At 37.3% G+C, this 13,669-nt stretch overlaps 1 protein-coding gene across 1 annotated transcript in view; it reads left to right on the plus strand.

Moving 5' to 3' along the window:
- Window positions 1–13,669, plus strand: part of G3BP1 (GTPase activating protein (SH3 domain) binding protein 1) — a 41,788-nt gene that overhangs the window by 230 nt on the left and 27,889 nt on the right. The window contains exon 2 of the mRNA XM_006766345.2: window positions 13,596–13,666. Coding sequence (XP_006766408.1) covers window positions 13,614–13,666 — 53 coding nt within the window. The 5' untranslated portion in view covers window positions 13,596–13,613. The remainder of the gene's footprint in view (window positions 1–13,595; window positions 13,667–13,669) is intronic.

The following is a 13,669-nucleotide window of genomic DNA, read 5'->3' on the forward strand; positions in this document are numbered from 1 at the left end:
TTTCCCGCCCGCCTCCCCACGCGCCAGCGGGTCTTTCCTCCCCTGGCGAGGGGGCTCCAGCGTGGCCGGGGCCAGAGGAGGAGGCTTTTATTCGGGGGCGGGAGCGTCACGAAAGTGCGATAAGAAAAGGATTTTGCGACCGGGAGGCAGAAGTGCTGCTCTTTGGTTTTCCAGGGAGTAAAGGGGGGAGCAGCGGGTGCATGCATGGGTCATGCGTGGTGGTAACGAATTCTTCCCGAGCCCTCATTGTGTGCCAGACACTGTGTGGAGCCACTTGGGTGCCTCTCGTGTACTCCCGCAACCTGGGGAGGTCGGTGCGATGACTTTCCTCATTTTACAGCGGACTCGGAGGTCCCGCGGTGGAGGGACATGGTCAGAGGCATGCAGATGGTAAGGGGCAGGTGCTTGTTTGCACCCAGGTGGCCTGACTACTGGTCCCCGAGCCTCTTTTATTCTTCATTCCAGCGTCCGATGTGGTCCCCGGGCACCTTGGCCCCCAGAGCACCGGGGGTCCCCTGGGGACAGCCTCCGCCCCGAATGGTCCTGCTGCGAAGGCTGCAGCGGCGTTTGTGCTTGAGCCAGTCCTGGGCTTCCAGGGAGACCAGGGTCGGACGTGGGCTGAAGACAAAGGGAGAGAAAGCGTTTGGGCTTCCTTTCTGTTTGTGTTCGCGTAGGTGGCTGAGGGGTGTGCTGCCCTGAAAGCTCCCGGGAAAAGCATCCGATCAAACGAGTAAGTGCCAGGGAACATGGACAGTGTTCCTCGTCTGATTTGAAACTCACAGCGTGATGATGGGAAATTCCCGCCAGCAGGAAGTTAGGTTCCGATACGAGACCCTGAATCATTTCTCTCTCTTAAAAAAAAAAAAAAGACATCGGAGCAGACTTTTGAGAAAGACCTGCGAGAACATAGTTTAACTTCCTCGTTTTATATAATTGAAGAAAATGAGGTTCAGAGCCATGAGTTTCAGACCTCGGCAGCATGTGTGGGTTAAAACGTGAAATAGGAATGGGGAGGAGGGTGCTCAGTTGCAGGGTAAATCTGACCTATGCCAGGTGAATTGGGGTGACTGAGGTGTGGGCAATCTTTACCCTGGTAGGTAGTTGGGATCTACTGTGGATGACGGCCTGTCTGCATTCAGTTCATTATTTGGCATTTACGTACTGTTAGGCTCCTGTGTATATGCAGACACAGAAGACACTTTCAAAGACCTGAGTGTATATTTTTCTAGTAAAGTTATATTTTAGTTTTTTGAAAGCCAGTATATTCTCTTGGCTTCATGAAATAGTAAATGTTCCTGTGTTGCAGGTCCAAGTCATTGCACCACAGAATTCTTTATTGGGATAAAAGTACAATAAAAGTTTTGAGACTTAATTCATTTGAATTTTGATTAGGATGGCTTTCAGTTTTTGTTTTTGTTTTTAAGAAATTTACCTATTTTGTGTATATAGACACTTTAGGATTGGTCTTGATTTTTTTGCAGTCACAGAGAACACATAATTTAATCTTTGTAAGTAAATTTAAAAACTATCAGGAAGCTTAATATTTGTGTGTCCATTTACCAAATACTTTCCATGTTTCTTAACAGAAAGTAGCAGTAAATATAGGATTGAAATTTTGTATTGAAAAGTTGTATCAATGTTGGTGTTGCCATAAATAACAGATTGCCTTAGAATATAACATTGTTTTACTTGGAACTTGCCTTCCTGTAGCAGTGCCATTTACCTGCGATTAGACATCGGTTTAACTATTGAATTAGCATTTTAAGTTAGCAAATGTTAAAACACTATAATGACCTACGTTTAAACTGAGTTTGAGTCCAGCTAATTTTGTTACTGCTTGAGGTAAGACATACCAATGAAATTATCTTATGCATTAATTGGGGGGAAATTTTGTTACTTTCCCCTTCAAATTCTTCTTTAAGAAATAAAACCCTGTTCGTGGCCTCAGGCAAATGGTTATCAGTTGAGCAGGAATATGAAAACTGATACTTCACACATTGGTAGCCCAGTTGATCTCATGCATTTATTTACCAAGAACAAGTGATTTTTGAAGAAAAGTTGTAATAATGCAAGACTTAGGTGCCATCTTGATTCCCAGCCAAGTCAGAGGTTACTTTTATTATTGTTAAACCCTTTCAATATAAGCTTTTGTGCCTCTTCTAACTGGTGGAGAAGTAGGCAGTTCTTTGTTCTTTATTTAATTCAGTTGCAGTTCTCAGCTGACAGTCTGCTAAGGGAACATCAGGAGATGTGGAAATGTTGGTGACCTACTTTGCAGCAGTTTTTTTGTAATTTACATTATTTTATTTTACTTGTTTTAGTACTTTGAATAGAAAATAAAGGTCAGAGCTTAGTTTTAAATTCTTACAGGTTTTTAAAAAAATCATTCTTTTATTTTTTTAATATTGATTTCAGAGAGGAAGAGCGAGTGAGAGAGATAGAAACATAAATGGTGAGAGAATCAATGATCAGCTGCCTCTTGCACATCCCCCACTGAGGATTGAGCCTGCAACCTGGACAAGTGCCCTTGACTGGAATTGAACCTAGGACCCTTCAGTCTGCAGGCGGATGCTCTATCCACTGAGCCAAATCAGCTAAGGCTTCTTACAGCTTTTTGAATTGTATATGACTCCTAGGACGGATAAGGAAATGTTTAATTAAAAGATGAAATTTAATATAAAGCCTGAATTTGTGACCTAAATAAATTTTTTCTTTTTGCCAGTTTAATAAAATTACTCACTTGACCTTACAGCAAATATTGTGTTTTTTAAGATAATATTTCAGAATTTATATATGCATTGTATGTTCAGTAGTGCTTTAAGACTGCTTTGGAGCCCTGGCTGGTGTGGCTCAGTTGGTTAGGCGTCGTCCTGTGCACTGAAGGGTTGCCATTTCCATTCCTGGTGAGGGCACATGCTCCAGTTTCAGCTCTACTCGGTGGAGGGGGGCAGGCAGGAGGCAGCTGATTGATATTTTGCTCTCACATCCATGTTTCTCTCTCCCTCTCTCTCTCTCTAAAAATCAATACAAAAATCTTAAAGAGCCCTAGCTGGTTTGGCCCAGTGGATAGAGCATTGACCTTCGGACTGAAAGGTCCTGGGTTCAATTCTGGTCAAGGGCATATATCTTGGTTGCAGGCACATCCCCATAGGAGGTGTGCAGGAGGCAGCTGATCGATGTTCCTCTCTCACTGATGTTTCTAACTCTTTATCTCTCTCCCTTCCTCTCTGTAAAAAACTAAATAAAATATATTTTTTTAAAAGAAACATATCCCAAATGAAAGAAGACAATACAACCGGCTCAGTGGAGATAGAGCATACCTTCGGACTGAAAGGTCCTGGGTTCAATTCTGGTCAAGGGCATATATGCAGAAGATCAGTGATTCTCTCTACTCATTGATGTTTCTGTCTTTCTCTTCCTCTCCCTTCCTCTCTGAAATCAATCAATAAAAAATAAAAAAATTAAAAAGGAAATCACTTCCAAAGAGAACATGAAAAAAAAAATCTTAAAGAAAAAGACTGCTTTGTACAAAACTTAATTGACTTTACAAAAGAAGATAATTGTCAGAGTAGGTAGGCTAAAAAAAAATCAAACTGCTCTTTTCTCCCCTGGCTAATCAGTTCTTAACATCTAGTGTGCAAAACCTTTCGTGCAATAATGTCCTTTCAGCCATGTAGTTACATTTACATTGAGCAACTGTAATCTCACTTGTAGTTGGTGATCACACTGTGGCACTTAACCAGGTTTATGTTGTTATTTTTATTTTATTTTTTTGTTAATCCTCACCTGAGAATATTTTTCCATTGGTTTTTAGAGAGTGGAAGGAAGGGGGAGAGAAAGAGAAACATCGATTGGTTGACTCCTGCAGGTGCCCAACCGGGGCCAGGGATTGAACCTGCAACTGAAGCATGTGCCCTTGACCATAATCACATCTGAAACCCTTCAGTCCGTGGGCTGACACTCTATCCACTGGGCCAGAATCGGCAGGCAGGTTTATGTTTTTAAATCTCAAAAATAAGCTTTTTGTTTACTTAAAATTTTTTATTTTAAGTATTATTGGATACCTTGTCTGGCCTTGATTGGAAAAGCTAAATTGCAAAAGCTAGGAATAATTGACACCCGATGAGTGTGTTTTATAAAGCAGAAAGTAAATATGAAAATGCTGTGGCGTAGTAAGTTCTTATTTTTTAGTAATATATTTTTATTGATTTCAGAGAGGAAGGGAGAGGAAGAGAGATTGAAGGGGAGAGAGAATCACTGAATCACTCACTGATCGGCTGCCTCTTCTGCACGCCCACTACTGGGGATGGAGCTCGAAACCGGAGCCATGTGCCTCTGACCAAAATCGAACCTGGGACCTTTCGTTGGCTCTATCCACTGAGCTAAACCAGCTAGGGCAGTAAGTAAGGTCTTTACATGATAGATTTCCCCTCTGTCCTTGGGCCAATCTCATAATATTGCTTAGCTGTCTAGCCTGTGTGCTATTGAGGTATTTAAAAAATATTAGATGGTTCAGAAAAAGAAAGCTGGCATCCTGGATGGGGCACATTTTGTAGGTATGTCATCCTTGGTGGCTGTTAACTTAAGTGGCTATGAATATAACAGCATTGTATATTTGTATGGCCCTTTACATGTTTTAAAATTGCTTTCACATATCTTAGATTTGCCCATGTTTTTACTTAAAAAGAGAACTGATAATTTGATATTCAAATATTGTCTGAACTATTTTGTAAAGCATGTGGTGTATCTAGCTATTCAAAAAAACCCCTGAAGGATTCAGAATCTGGATGGCGTGAGTGTGACACTCACCTGTCCTAGGCTGTGCCTCAAGTACACACCGTGTTTGAACTGTGAGCTTGCTTTTAGGGTTTCCTGGAGTGTATCCCCTATGCTGTATGATCTAAAGGCTAGGAAGTTCACGTTTCTAGGAATTTCATAGGTGAAGCATTAGTAGTAACTATACAGTGTCTTCTTGATAAGAAAGAATAGATAGTTGCTTAATTTTAAACACAGCTGACTTAACTTTTAATTTTGGAATGGGAAAGGGATGCTAAAAACCAAGAAAAGCTGGTGCATGTTATGTTTTGTAATTTCTGTCTTGAAGTTTTTATCTTTTAGGAAAAGTTTTTTTTGAGATAGATAAATTTTAGATTTATATAAGAGTTGGAATGCAATGTAGAGACTTCTTTTTTCTTTTATTTTAAATCCTCACCTGAGGATATGTGTTTTTGAGGCTCTGTTTTTATTTATTTATTTATTTAATATATTTTATTGATTTTCTACAGAGAGGAAGGGAGAGAGATAGAGAGTTAGAAACATCGATCAGCTGCCTCCTGCACATCCCCTACTGGGGACGTGCCCGCAACCCAGGTACATGCCCTTGACCGGAATCGAACCTGAGACCTTCCAGTCCGCAGGCCGACGCTCTATCCACTGAGCCAAACCGGTTTCGGCGAGGCTCTGTTTTTAATGTGGGTTTCAATGGGCTGCCTTCCATATGTGCCCTGACCTGGGATTGAACCTGCAATCTTTAAGTGTACTGATGATGCTCCAACCCAATGAACCACACCAGCCATGGCCAGAGACATCTTATATAGACTTTGTTCACCTTCTCTAATGTTAACATCTTACATAATCATGAATTTCGTGCACTGGGTCTCTAATATTTGGAATAAAATGAGATAAACATTTTCACATTTTCTAGTAGCTTTTCTCAAGGGAAATATTCCTGATGACTATGATGAGTAAAAATTGTTTCAGAAATACAAATTCTATTCAGCAAACTAATTTTCCTAGCATAAGAATAAATTATCAGTGTTTAACAGAAAAGTAAAACTTAATGATAATATTTTTGTTGGTTTCTTTGTTAAGTCTCACCTAAGGATATTATTCCATTGATTTTTTTAGAGAGAGTGTAAGGGAGGGGGAGAAACAGACACATCGACGGGGCCTCAGTCGAACCTGGGACCCTTCAGTCTGCAGGCTGACACTCCACCAACTGAGCCAAACCTGTTAGGGCTAATGCTGATTTTTTTAAAAGAGAGCAGAAGTTTTTACACCTAACAGGGCTTAAACATACCTAAAACTACTGTATTTCCAAGATGCATGTTTTAAAAGTTAAGATATTAAGATGTGTACTTGATTTAGTTTTAGTTTTACAGTTTGATTGGACAGTTACATTCTGTGGGCACACAGTCAAGTCTTTCTACATAGCATTAGTATAGGTGGACTACTATACTTGACCTTTCTAAAAAGGTCAAGTTTTACATTGAATGCTTGGGCTTCTGTATTTCAAATTACAAAAATTCTTATTTTCACAGGAAATCTACATTTTTATATTGCTAGCAGAATACATAAATTGTCTTCTAAGTGACAGAAAGGATGGGATGTAGAAATGCTTTCTTTTATCATAGTTAATAATTATAATATTAATAGTACTAAAAGCTAACATTCAGTGCTTACTGTCTACCAGACATTTCTTATAATTAGGATTTTAATTTTACAGATGAAAGAACTGAGGGGCACAGATAGCATGTTACTAGCCCATGAGCACAGCTAGTGAATGGAGTTGAGGATTTTCCCTAGTGAAAGCATTAAAGAAAATTTGGGGGTACCTTTTGTTGTATTTCCAATACTCATTTAGTATTTTTAAAATAGAGCACTCAATTTCTAAGTTCATTTGTCATGTTTTGCTTCTTTTAATCATTTCTAAGTGGTCAATTTTGTCTTTAATTCTTAGGGTAAAGAATGATTCCCTTTTCCTAACCTAGCACCTTTTTAGTATTTCCAGAAAAATATTTTAAGGGAAAGTATAAAATTTAAAAAATACATATTTTCTGTTCCTTTTCATTGACTATAATTTTGGGATATCATGATATTCATAAATACTGGAAATATTATAAACTTAGATATAAAATTAGTGGAAAGTGAACTTCCTTTAGTGAAAAATGAGTGCTTCTCCTCTTCCCTTTATTCTTCCCAGGTCCTGTTTCTTTCATCTCTAATCTTTCTAGTCTATAATGATTTCAGTTTATATCATTCTTAGGAATATTATTATTATTTTTAAAATATGTCTTTATTTGATTTTAGAGAGAGAGGAACATTGATGTGAGAGAAACATCAGTCAGTTACTTCCCACACGCATCCCTACCAGGGACTGAACCCACAACCTGGGCATGTGCCCGACAGGGAATGAAATTGGTGACCTTTAAGTGTACGGGACAGTGTTCAACCAATTGAGCCACATGGGTCAGGGCAGGAATATTATTACTATCATGATGATTATTATTTAAAATTCTTATTGAATATATTGGGCTGACATTGGTTAATAAAATTATATAGGTTCCAAGTGTTCAGTTCTATAATACATTATATATTGTATTGTGTTCACAGTAAAAATCAAGTCTCCTTCCATCACCATTTATCCCCCCCTTTATCCTCTTCTTCCTCTCACCCCCTTTCTCTCTGGCAATCACTGTACTTTTTTGTCTGTGTAAATTATACATAGATGACATTTTGTGGGTTCGGTCCTTGGTAGGGATGCGTGTGGGAGGTAACTGACTGACGTTTCTCTCACATCAATGTTCCTCTCTCTCTAAAATCAAATAAAGACATTTAAAAATAAATAAAATAATAATAATAATCCTAAGAATGATATATCCTGTTGCTCTGAAAGCAGTGTAATAAGGGTGTGATCTCCACATTGGAATTGTTTGGAATGTTTGTTTAATGAACTTACTGTGTCTTGGGAGAATGGCTTCTTTTAGGAAGTCTTCAGCCTGGGGATTGCGATAGTAAGATGTTTCCTACTTCTGATTTTGGTACGTGCATCATAGTCTAACCAATAATCTTTCCATTGATGGGTGTATACTATTATGTTAGGAACAGCCAGACTCCATAGTTGTATAAATTTATAAAACCTCTTTTAAAAGGACATGGTGTTCCAGGAGTGTTTAGTAAATGAGGGAGAATGTTGGAACTTTTTAACATGGATTTTCATTAATAGTTTAGAATTGTCACAATGAATCAGTGATTGGCAAAACACCACCTTTTCTGAAATGAATCCATTTGAGTCTGTTTACTTTCATTTTAGATTTGATAGAATTGAGAGTTATGACAAACAAGGGTGAGATTAATGACTTTATTATCAGGAGATATGGCATTAGTTCACATATTTTTCATAGCTTGTGTTTTATGTTTGGGCCAGAAACAATGATGAATATTTCAGAGAGATGATTTACCAAATAGAATTTTTCTAATTAGGATAGAGTTTATCTGCATAGACTCAGATCTTTTGGGCTCAAATTGCCTACATTTTCTGCATTTCTTTTTTACTGAGAATGGTGATTAAATAGAGACGCTTATTTGCAAAACTTTAAGTATATGATCTTAGATTACCTAAGAACTTCCCTAAACATTTTGTAGTCACTGATTAGTGGTTTAATCTTAATTATTTCAATACATTTTATGATGTCTTCAGGATTTTTTTTAATATCACATGCAAAAATAGCTTTATTGACACATGTCCAAATGCTGTCTTTTTTTTCCTTATTTTTTCCCATCACCATTTATCCCCCCTATACTCTCTTCTACATCTATAAATTGCCCCCCCACCCCAAAAGTCAGGATTTTTTTTTAAAGGTGGAAGTCTTTTCTTTTTTTTTTTGAATTTTTGAGGCATACTTGACAAACAGTAAGATCATAGAATGTAAAGGTTCAGTATGAGAAGTCATATACATGTTAACTGTCACCTTAATACATGCATCTCATCCTAACCAGTTCCCGTGATCCTATTCTGTCAGTTCTTTCTCAGGCAACTATCTTCTAGCCACCTTAACCTTAGTTTTTTCTTAATCTTTAAAGAAACACTGTTATGCCTGCTCTCTTAATCTAAATTATACAAACCCTGACAAATGCATGGTCAATATTAATTTTGCTTGCATAAAATTTTAACCTTTTGTGAGAATGTTGAATGAAAGAAAACTTTTATTTCCTATTATGTTTCAGCTACTATTAAGTTTTAGGAGTAGAAAGTTATGTAAGAAATGATCTCTATTCTTAAGAAATGTAACATGTAAAGGGTGTCCCAAAATTCACGCAAGAAGTAATTTTGATAGAAAACACAGGTTTATAATGAAAAATTGTAAATTTTTTTTATTGATTCATAAAGCATATAGTATAGGGTTATGTATAGAACAGCATATCAGGTAAATGGCCTCTGAGAGTTCTCGAAATGTCCCATTCTTTTTTTTTTTTAAATATATTTTATTGATTGAGTCCACAGGCCGACGCTCTATCCACTGAGCCAAACCGGTTTTGGCGAAATGTCCCATTCTTGACCACGGTGCCGAATCGATGTCCCTGGACTCTCAGCAACACTCTCATGAACTGCTTCGATGTTTTGTGTTGAACGACTTGTTGAAGGACGGCCAGAGTGTGTAAGATCACTAATTGATCCAGTCTCCCTAAATTTTTTAATTAATCTCTTCACATTTGATGAAGTTAAATCACTATTCCCACCATATTTTGCACGAAAATTGCGAACTGTAGCTGCCCCAACCTTCATTATTTTTAAAATATTGCTCAACAATGAAAACACGTTGTTCTTTTGTGTAGTGTTCCATTTTTAATAACCCTGAACTGTCAGCTGTCACGCTATCTTTTTTTTTTCCCCATTGGCAACACTTTACGGCACAAATGGCATAAAATTCAAATCTTGTGTGAATTTTGGGACACCCTTTAGTAAGAAGCTTGCATTCTTTCTAATGTGGAATTCTTGAAGCCTTTGATATTTTAAGTTTGGAATCAGCCCCTTTTTTGAACAGTGAAGCAATACAGTTCCTTTCTATTAAAATACTCTTTATTTTAGTCACGTGGATATAATTTTTCCCCCAGTTTTATTGAGAAATAATTGCCAAGAACATTATTTTTAAATACTGCTACAGTTTCTCTTGGGCTCGTTGTTCAATGTTTATTATAAAAGTGCTTAAAGGAGAGACTTCAAGAGCCAGAGCTTTCATTTTAGTGGAATCACATGTGCTGGTGGTATCCTAATCCTAATATATAAAAAGCCAGGGGCTGTCATGACCGAAACAACCAGATGGACAACTAAACAGCAGGCTGCATGGGGCAACAAAGCTGGCAGGGGGGTTAGTGAGGGACAACCAAACGACTGAACAGCAGGCTGTGTGGGGTGACCAGGCTGGTGGGGGGGGGGGGGCAGTTGGGGGCAACCAGGCCAGGGGAGGGCAGTTGGTGGTGACCAGGCCAGCAGTGGGGACAGTTGTGGGTGACCAGGCTGGCAGGGGGGATAGTTAGGGGTGACCAGGTCGGTACAGGGGGGCAGTTGGGAGTGACCAGGGTGGCAGAGGGGGCAGTTGGGGGAGATCAGGCAGGCAGGCAGGTGAGCAGTTAGGAGCCAGTGGTCCTGAACCGGATTGGAGAGGGTGCAGGCAGGGTGGAGCCGCCCCCCCCCTCCCCGCGGCTGTGCACGAATTTCGTGCACTGGGCCTCTAGTACATAAATAAGCCTTGGAGGCAACCCTGATGATCAGCATTAAAACTTTTAGCTTTAGTACCAGAGTATTGAAAATTTGGTTTCCATGTAGCTATATTGCATGTTTCTGAAGTTGAAAATTTCAACCCCAAATAAAGTACCATCTGTTTGGAAAATTCAGAAATGGTAATTATAAACCTAGTTTCCAAAATATTCAATTATGTTAAGTTATTAAACTAATAAAATCGATGTTTGGAAACTTGTTGAATTATAAGTATTTCTTTGATAAGTTTCAGAATTATAGCAGTTAAGAAAAATGCACAAATGTGATGAAGATAAATTTAGCATATAAATATGTTTGACTTTACTTACTTGGTTTTATGGTGATGACCTGAAATAAAATGTTGATGATAATGGTTCAGTGAAACCAATAATGAGCTTTTAAAATTCTTTTAATTTGAATTATCTAGGTAATCTCACAGAAAGAGAAAGAGAAATTCTAGAGGTTGTCTAGAGGTTTTAATTTTTTTTTTTTTTTACCTTTGATATACAACCTAAAGGATTTTCAGGATTTTTGCATAGGAAGATTGGATGTGAGAAATAGTATTTGATAAAATGTTACTTAGAAATTCATATTTTAATGAGACTTCTTGACTGTATCAAAGGATGAAGTTAGGTTGATGTTACTAGTCTAATAATGCTGACATTTGTAATATTGCTTAGTGAATAAGAGCATATGGTACTGAAGAGAAGGTAGTGCAATTAGTGGAAAAAGATAGGAGTAGGCCAGTGTGGCTCACTGGATGGAGCATCAGCCCGTGCACCAAAGGGTCTTGGGTTCAGTTCAGGTTAAGGGCACTAAAAAAAAAATCAGTGTTTACTTAATTATGCTGTTTTCTTTCTCTGGTTTATCTGTCCTGTCATGAAGGTTCCCTTTAAATTGCTTTTTATATTGTGGATATATTGTCTATTTTAAATGAGACAGGGAAGCAAAACTGTTCAGCCTCAATGTATTTGAAAATATGTAAATACAACTTAATGGAATAAAAATTATATTAACTTCACCAGTTTCTGAGGAATTGGAAGACCCGTTTAACATTTTGAAATTAGTTGTGAGATCTGGGAATTTTTCTTTTAATCTGATATTGGGTCAGATGTTAGTGATTTTTCAATAGAGAAGCTAAGCGCCACCCCCACCCATTTTTTTTTAACATTTAACATTTATTTATTTATTGTTTTTGTTAATCCTCACCCGAGTATATTTTTCCATTGATTTTGATTTTCTTTTTTTAGAGAGAATGGAAGAGAGGGCAAGACAGAAACATTGATGTGAGGGAAACATCAATTGGTTGCCTCCTGCAGGAGCCCTGACCAGGGCCAGGGCGGAGCCTGCAACCAAGATACATGCCCTTGACTGGAATTGAACCCGTTACGCTTTGATTCACAGGCTAATGCTCTATGCACTGAGCCAAACCAGCTAGGGTGAGAAGCTAAGCCCTTTTAAGAAAGGAAAATTTATATGGGAACTCTCATATATAAAGTGTAGTCGCTCTAGTTTAAGCATGAATGGGAAATCTTAAAACTCAGAAACTACAGGCTAGATGACTGTTAAGAACCTTTAATATCCAAATGTAATCTGTAAGTTCCGAAGAATCTAGGATCAGTAAAAACATCAGGAATTATCTTTCTCTGGACCAAGAGCCAGGGGAAAAAATAAGCAATTTTGCATTCTGTCTCAGGTTAGTCTGCTTTAAGTTTATTAGTTTAAGACTTGGGATCCAAATTCTTGTTACTGATATCCTCATAACCATGCCTGCAGGCAAACTACTCTTCAGTATGACTGGGAAACTATTTCATAGTGTCTGTAATTTGGGGAAAATGCTGAACAGGCCTTCAACTAATTTCTTAGATTCTGGTGAAACAAGTAAGTAGGACAGATTTAAGAATAATGAGGATGGGGACAGCTGTAATAATGTCAACAATAAAAATAAAGTTTAAAAAAAAAGGAAAAGAAAAAATGAGGAAATGCAGTGGGTGAGGATAAACATATCTCCACAAACTGCTTATGCAGGAATTGACAAACCAAACTCAGTCCATTTTGCCCATCCTTTCGAAAACTGAAATAAAATTTGTCTCCTTAATTGATACTGTAATTAATCTGTATATATGTCTTTGCATTTAAATTCAAGGTAATTTTATCTTTTAAGTGAAAATTTGGGATTATCTCACACCAAATAGCTTTCAAAGTTTTTCTTTCCTTTTTTTTAAGTTTGAATTTTTTTTCAATAACAGTTTACTTTCAATATAATTTTGTATTAGTTTCAGATGTACAACAGAGTGATTAGAAAATCATATCCTTAAAGTTCTTTTAAAATAATAACTGACAATAATTGAGGACTTCTGTCAGGTGCCTTTCTTAACACTCAAAGGTACTAACTTTAAATCATCATGATAATTTTGAGGTGATAGGGATTATTTTGTTGCGTAAAAACATTTTGTTTGTTAACTTTTTTTACCCACATTATTTTCAGATTATTTTTGGTCCCATTATAGAATAAATTGAGCATATTTAGGACTTCCAGGTTTTGTTTTTAAAGATACCAAATATTTCCCTGACTTAGTTTGATTAAAAATGTGATAGTATGTGCCCATATGTCTTAAGCTATATTTATTGTTTGATTTTAACATCCTCGAATGAAATAGTTGCATAAATAAGAATATGTTTATAATTTATAACTCGAATACTCTGGGGTAAATTAATTTGGAAAATTATGGTAGATGGAAATATGTACCTTTGAGTTTCTTATATTCAGTTTAAGAAAATCGAATATTGGGAATAATGATGAATTAATTCTTTATTGTGATTTTTTGTTCTCCCAGTATTTCTCTGATTACAATAAATTTCAGTGTATAAAATATCACCTGGTCTGTGTGTTTTGTTTTTATAATAATTATTTCTTTTTAAAACCAAGAATTTCTGAAGTGATCTTGTCTTTACTTTTGAGTTGGTTTTAGCTAAATGATTATCTTCTCCCCTGCTACTTTTTCCCTTTGTTCTTGATCTTTCCAGTTGAACACTTTTAACTGCTGTTTTTTTCCAGGTTGAATTGACCAAAGCAATGGTTATGGAGAAGCCTAGTCCCCTGCTGGTCGGGCGGGAATTCGTGAGACAGTA

The sequence above is a fragment of the Myotis davidii genome, unplaced genomic scaffold (genome assembly GCF_000327345.1).
Source record: "Myotis davidii unplaced genomic scaffold, ASM32734v1 scaffold18, whole genome shotgun sequence".
Lineage (NCBI taxonomy): Eukaryota > Metazoa > Chordata > Mammalia > Chiroptera > Vespertilionidae > Myotis > Myotis davidii.